Source organism: Scardinius erythrophthalmus, assembly GCF_964197995.2.
Source record: "Scardinius erythrophthalmus genome assembly, chromosome: 2".
NCBI lineage: Eukaryota > Metazoa > Chordata > Actinopteri > Cypriniformes > Leuciscidae > Scardinius > Scardinius erythrophthalmus.
In genome coordinates, this window is record NC_138222.1 from 58,829,247 (window position 1) to 58,835,844 (window position 6,598).

A 6,598-nucleotide genomic window follows, 5' to 3' on the forward strand; every position below is an offset into this window, starting at 1 on the left:
TTCATAAACATTTATAAAACTGGTATTAATCAAATAATGCATCCTCTAATATTCTGTGCTAAATATTCAACACCGTTGTGTTCTTCTGAACAAAACAATACCGCGAATGACAATTCTGTTAGTCAACAACACAAAGAAACAGGATTTCTCGTGATTACATGCATATTAAACTGATTACATATCAATAAAGCTTATAGATATCGTATTTCGGGTATAAGTATCATAAGCACAGCAAGAAATACATTTTAAACATTTTAAAAAGGTAATTTTGACCACAAGTGGTCGGGCATGATAAGGAGTCTGTGTTTTGTGTGTGTGTATGCAGAGTCGTGCACACGTGGAACCGCGTGGCGAACTTTGTCCTTCGTTTTCAGTGTGAATATCTTCTTGAGTTGATGAGATTAACTCAGGGGACCTGACCGAGCATCTGCTAACACTGTTGTTTTGTTTTGAGGGGTTAATCAGTACCTTTTGTTTGTTGATTAGATTTGATTGATCAACACAAAGGCAGACCTGATCATCTGCTTTCCGTTACATGTTTACAACTTGTTATACGGCAGAAATGGATTCAGCACCTAAAAATCATATAGAAACAACACTTGAAGTACTTTTCCTCAAAAATGCCTACTGCATCTTATCCAGGGCTATTTATCTATTTTGGGACCTGACTATAAATATAGGCGCCTAGTCTATTTTGACGCACCGCGTGGAGGACGGAATAAAACCTTGTCGCAGCTGTAATGCGCCGCAGACGTGCGTTGTAAATGAGGGGTGAGACTGTGTCGCGCAGTTTAAATACTGTTTAAAAGTGTTTGTATATTTTTGAAAAACATTTAAATTATTATCGATCTGTGCTGTTATATACAACATTGAGTTTTATTTTAACTCAAGACAAATTAATATGACAATGTCACCTAAAAGTCTTTAACTGAACCATCATAACATAACTTCATCTTAACATTATAATAGAAGTTAACAAAGTCTGCACAGAATGAAATTCCAACCTACTATCTCAATGCATGTTATGGATCTTTTTGTGAACAATTCACCAGAGCATATGTTTTTTGTTTTGTTTTTTTCTTTTTTTTTCACCTCCAAAAGAATCAGGGTCGCAAGTTGTGTAATAGTTACTTTTTTATATGAGCTCAGATATGGTCACAAAAGAATAACAAGTTAAGTGACTCAAACTTTTATTTCATGCACATACAATATTGAATATATATCCATACATTGAAGTAGTAAAGAAAATGATAAAAATGGCATTACATTCAAACAATAAAATAATAATACTAGTGCCACGCATAGACTGTATGTTGTGGTCAGAAGCCTGACAAGTTCATGGCCTGATGTGACAAGCATGTGTTTTTACAGCAAACAACCTGTGTAATCCTCAAAAATGTTCTGGATGTGATGCGTGAATGTAGTGACGAGATAGATGTTGTTTATGTGTATGTTTGTAACAGATCTATGCGTGGCACTAGTATTATTATTGAATTATTATTATTATTATATTATTATTATTCATGATTCATGAATACGTGGCGTGTCGCAGACCAGCAACAAAGATGAACAATTGTGGTTAAAAAGTATATAATTATTTATTTATTTTTAAATGGCCGATCGTTTCGCTAGATAAGACCCTAAATTTCTCGAATGGGATCGTGCAGAGCCCTTTGAAGCACTTCAGAGCCCTTTGAAACTGCATTGATTTGGACTTCAATGTGTTGTGAAACAGAGACGGATACAATTGCAAGTAAAATAATGTTTATTGAAGATGGTCAGAGGAACACAGGTCGGGGAAACAAACACTCAGATGGCGAGATGACGCAGGGACTTCAATGGGCAACCCGGTGATGGTGTGCGGTGATCGGAACCAGAACACAATAAACAATCCAGACAGCGTGAAACACAACGAAGCGGGTCCACGTAGACAGGAATCCACACGAGGAGACGAGCAAAACACGGGAACAGGACACAACACCGGGGAAGCCACAACGATCTGACAACATGAGATGGAATTACTGCACATATAAAGGGAACGGGGATTGAACACAGCTGGCGACAATAATCAACACAATGAGTAACCACACCCACACACAGACACACACACACACACACATCAGAAATGAGACAGCCGATTCATGAACCGTGACACAATGTCTTGGTTGCCATTGAACTCCATTGTGTGTAGAAAAATAAAAAACAAAAAACTAAAAAAGAAAGACATGGATGAATTTTCATTTTGAGGTGACCTAATCCTTTAAGCCTTACACTTTGAACACACACTGTGTCTCTGTCAGAGCATGTCTTACTCTTATAGAGTCATCTTTGAGCAAGATCAGACTGGTGAGTTTGTGTCCGTGAGATCCACGTAAACCCGGGGCGTGTGACTATGTGCGGCATTGGGTCCCTTAATGAATGAAGAATTGAAAGAATGGGATGCTTAGAATAATCAAAGATCTAAATTAAATCATTATTAATATTTATGATTATTTTCTAACAAGACACACAATCTAAATTTGACAATCATTTAAAATTGGAGTCAGATTAAGCTAGAACCCAAAAGCTAAAGTAAAATTTAAACCAAATTCTCAAAATGAAGTGAACTTCTGAACGCTGAAAAGAAGCATTACACCTTCGCCCATACGGATGGTCTTTACACAAATAATTCCACATACCTAAAATGTGGATTCAGACAAGACATTTGCAAATGATATATGCACACATGGTGACAAAACCAAATTCAAGGTGAAGTTGGATAGTGTTGAAGAAGGACAGAAGTTGAAGGCTTCTTACATGGTGTTACAGCGCATTGCCAAATGCAAAAAGGTCCATCCAGTCGGAGAGCATCTCATTTGGCCTGTCAAAGCTAATATAGTATATTATGATAATGGATTTTATTGGCTTTTCATCAATCCACAATCCTCATTTGATCTTTTTCTTCCTTCTGCTAAAAATGCTTGTCATCTGTGAAAAATGAGTCTAAAGCTAAATCTCCTGGGTGCCTTCAGCAGAATTTGGGTTAACTGAAGAAAGACCTGTTGCACAATCACTTTAAACAAGCATGATGTCAGTAGTGCGGTACTTTAAAAGGGAAAGTCCTGCCAGATAATCCACAAACACTATCAACAGACGGTAAAGTTAATTCCAGCAGCTTTATACCGCTTCTATAGCCTATACTTGCACGTTGTTTGCTCGGTGGGAAATTTCACAACAATGAAGTTCACCGTTGCAGCCTTTCTTTTTCTGACCTGCATGGCACTGCTGTCCACAAAAGAAGGTAAGCAGAGGCATTTTCTGCATGTCATTTGCAATATCAATTGTACTTGATAAAATTAAGACATTTTTTTAAAAGGATTAAAAACTGTCATGTGTCAAATCACCTTTATATAGCGATTGAATACAATACAGATTGTTAGATCAGATAATTCAGTTCTGCTGTAAATCAGCTCTAAAATGTGTTGAAAGAATTATTGCTCACTCTTATTTCTCTCTTTTCATCAAGTCTTCGCTGCTAGACTGTTTGCTCCACAGCTGCGCTGCCCGTGTATTCAAACGTATTCAGGAATACCAATTAATCCAAAGCTAATTCAGAACATAGAGAAGATTCCTGCAGGAGCAAAATGCAAAAACATGCAGATCATGTGAGTGTGATATACACCAAAGATCAGTACAATCTGGATGCATGATAGATAGGATGCATTAATCTGTTTTTTAATCGGTGTTCATTAAACCTTCTTTGTCTCACATAGTGCCACTCTGAAACAAGGACAGACCTGCCTCAATCCCAAAGATGAATGGGTGAAAAAGATCATAGAAGGATAATTTCTCATCTATGTTTTTTATATGCAAAAGCTTATGGTGTTTATTAGAGTCCTGTGAAAAATGTACGTGTTCTATGCAAACATACATGTATCGTCTCCAATTGCAAAATTATATCTCCTGTATAATCTCCTGTACAACTGATTCATAGAAAAACACATTCTGACTAAGCATTTTGCAATTTATAAAAGCTTTCATAATGGCAAATGTTAGACTGTATCGTAATTTTTTTTCTGAAAGTGCTATTGCTAACACTTTCCATTAATAAAGTAGCCTATAGAAAATATTGTGGAAATTATGTAGAATTAAAGGGGTTTGGGTTTTTTTTCCGTTTCCAACAATCTTCAAAAAAATGGTCTTTGTCCACTTCAAGAGGTCAAATTATATATATATATTATATGTACATATATATGTATATGTATATATATATATATATACATACACATATATACACATATACACATATATACATATATACACATATACTGTACATATACATATATATATATACACACATATATATATATACATATATACATATACACATATACACATATACATATATACATATACATACATATACATATATACACATATATACATATACATATACAGTGAGAAAAATAAGTATTTGAACACCCTGCCATTTTGCAAGTTCTTCTACTTGGAAATCATGGAGGGGTCTGAAATTGTCACCGTAGGTGCATGTCCACTGTGAGAGACATAGGGCCCTATTTTAACGATCTGAAACGCAAGTGTCAAAGCGCAAAGCGCAAGTAAAGGCGCAAATCTAAAATGGGTTGGTCTGAAGTAGCTTCATTATTCATAGGTGTGGTTTGGGCGTAACGTGAAATAAACCAATCAGAGCGTCATCTCACATTCCCTTTAAGAGCAGGCGCACTTGTTCTAAAGCGGATTCCTATAATAAAGGCGGATTTGCCAGGCCCACGCGAGGAGCGGTTCACAGCCAAGGAGAGCAACGCTCTCGTCAGGGACGTTGGGGATGGAGAAACCCACCCAAATTAACTTTGGTTAAAAAGGCGTATCATAATTTGGGTGAATGTGTAAGCTAGATGTATGCTTTTATAATAAATTGTCTATCTATCTATCTATCTATCTATCTATCTATCTATCTATCTATCTATCTATCTATCTATCGTAATAATGTATGATTTGCAAAAATTAAAACTGCTGCTTCTGTGTAGATGAGAGAATCAAAGTGTATGAGCGTTGTGCACATGCTACATTGTTATTTATGGCCAAGCATGCGCCCTTAAAATAGCATATGAATAACATGCGCAATGTGCCACTGACTTTAAACTATTTTTTCCTGGTTAGTGGCGCAATTGTTTTCTAAACCTGCAAAATAGCATGAAGGAACGTTTGCGCCGGAACACGCCTCCTTTTTTGCGCTGAACCGCCCAGGGAGCGCAAGTTCATTCCCTAGTTTAGCGACGTGCTTCTGTGGAGGGAAAAGCGCGCTTTGCGCGGGTGCAAAATAGGAATGATACATGCGTTGGTGTACAAAGTCAATTGCGCGGGGTGCAAGATAGGGCCCATAATCTAAAAAAAGATCCAGAAATCACAATATATGATTTTTTAACTATTTATTTGTATGATACAGCTGCAAATAAGTATTTGAACACCTGTCTATCAGCTAGAATTCTAACCCTCAAAGACCTGTTAGTCTGCCTTTAAAATGTCCACCTCCACTCCATTTATTATCCTAAATTAGATGCACCTGTTTGAGGTCGTTAGCTGCATAAAGACACCTGTCCACCCCATACAATCAGTAAGAATCCAACTACTAACATGGCCAAGACCAAAGAGCTGTCCAAAGACACTAGAGACAAAATTGTACACCTCCACAAGGCTGGAAAGGGCTACGGGGAAATTGCCAAGCAGCTTGGTGAAAAAAGGTCCACTGTTGGAGCAATCATTAGAAAATGGAAGAAACTAAACATGACGTCAATCTCCCTCGGACTGGGGCTCCATGCAAGATCTCACCTCGTGGGGTCTCAATGATCCTAAGAAAGGTGAGAAATCAGCCCAGAACTACACGGGAGGAGCTGGTCAATGACCTGAAAAGAGCTGGGACCACCGTTTCCAAGGTTACTGTTGGTAATACATTAAGACGTCATGGTTTGAAATCATGCATGGCACGGAAGGTTCCCCTGCTTAGACCAGCACATGTCAAGGCCCGTCTTAAGTTTGCCAATGACCATTTGGATGATCCAGAGGAGTCATGGGAGAAAGTCATGTGGTCAGATGAGACCAAAATAGAACTTTTTGGTCATAATTCCACTAAACGTGTTTGGAGGAAGAAGAATGATGAGTACCATCCCAAGAACACCATCCCTACTGTGAAGCATGGGGGTGGTAGCATCATGCTTTGGGGGTGTTTTTCTGCACATGGGACAGGGCGACTGCACTGTATTAAGGAGAGGATGACCGGGGCCATGTATTGCGAAATTTTGGGGAACAACCTCCTTCCCTCAGTTAGAGCATTGAAGATGGGTCGAGGCTTGGTCTTCCAACATGACAATGACCCGAAGCACACAGCCAGGATAACCAAGGAGTGGCTCTGTAAGAAGCATATCAAGGTTCTGGCGTGGCCTAGCCAGTCTCCAGACCTAAACCCAATAGACAATCTTTGGAGGGAGCTCAAACTCCGTGTTTCTCAGCGACAGCCCAGAAACCTGACTGATCTAGAGAAGATCTGTGTGGAGGAGTGGGCCAAAATCCCTCCTGCAGTGTGTGCAAACCTGGTGAAAAA

General features: G+C 38.5%; 1 protein-coding gene across 1 annotated transcript; it reads left to right on the top strand.

Moving 5' to 3' along the window:
• The first annotated feature begins 3,136 nt into the window (after positions 1 to 3,136).
• On the top strand, positions 3,137 to 4,008 carry LOC308681044 (interleukin-8-like). Its single transcript, XM_081349564.1, has 3 exons — positions 3,137 to 3,280; positions 3,506 to 3,644; positions 3,753 to 4,008. Exons 1-3 carry the CDS (start codon positions 3,217 to 3,219, stop codon positions 3,823 to 3,825), a joined length of 276 nt encoding a protein of 91 aa, XP_081205690.1. The 5' UTR covers positions 3,137 to 3,216; the 3' UTR covers positions 3,826 to 4,008.
• Positions 4,009 to 6,598: the final 2,590 nt, after the last annotated feature.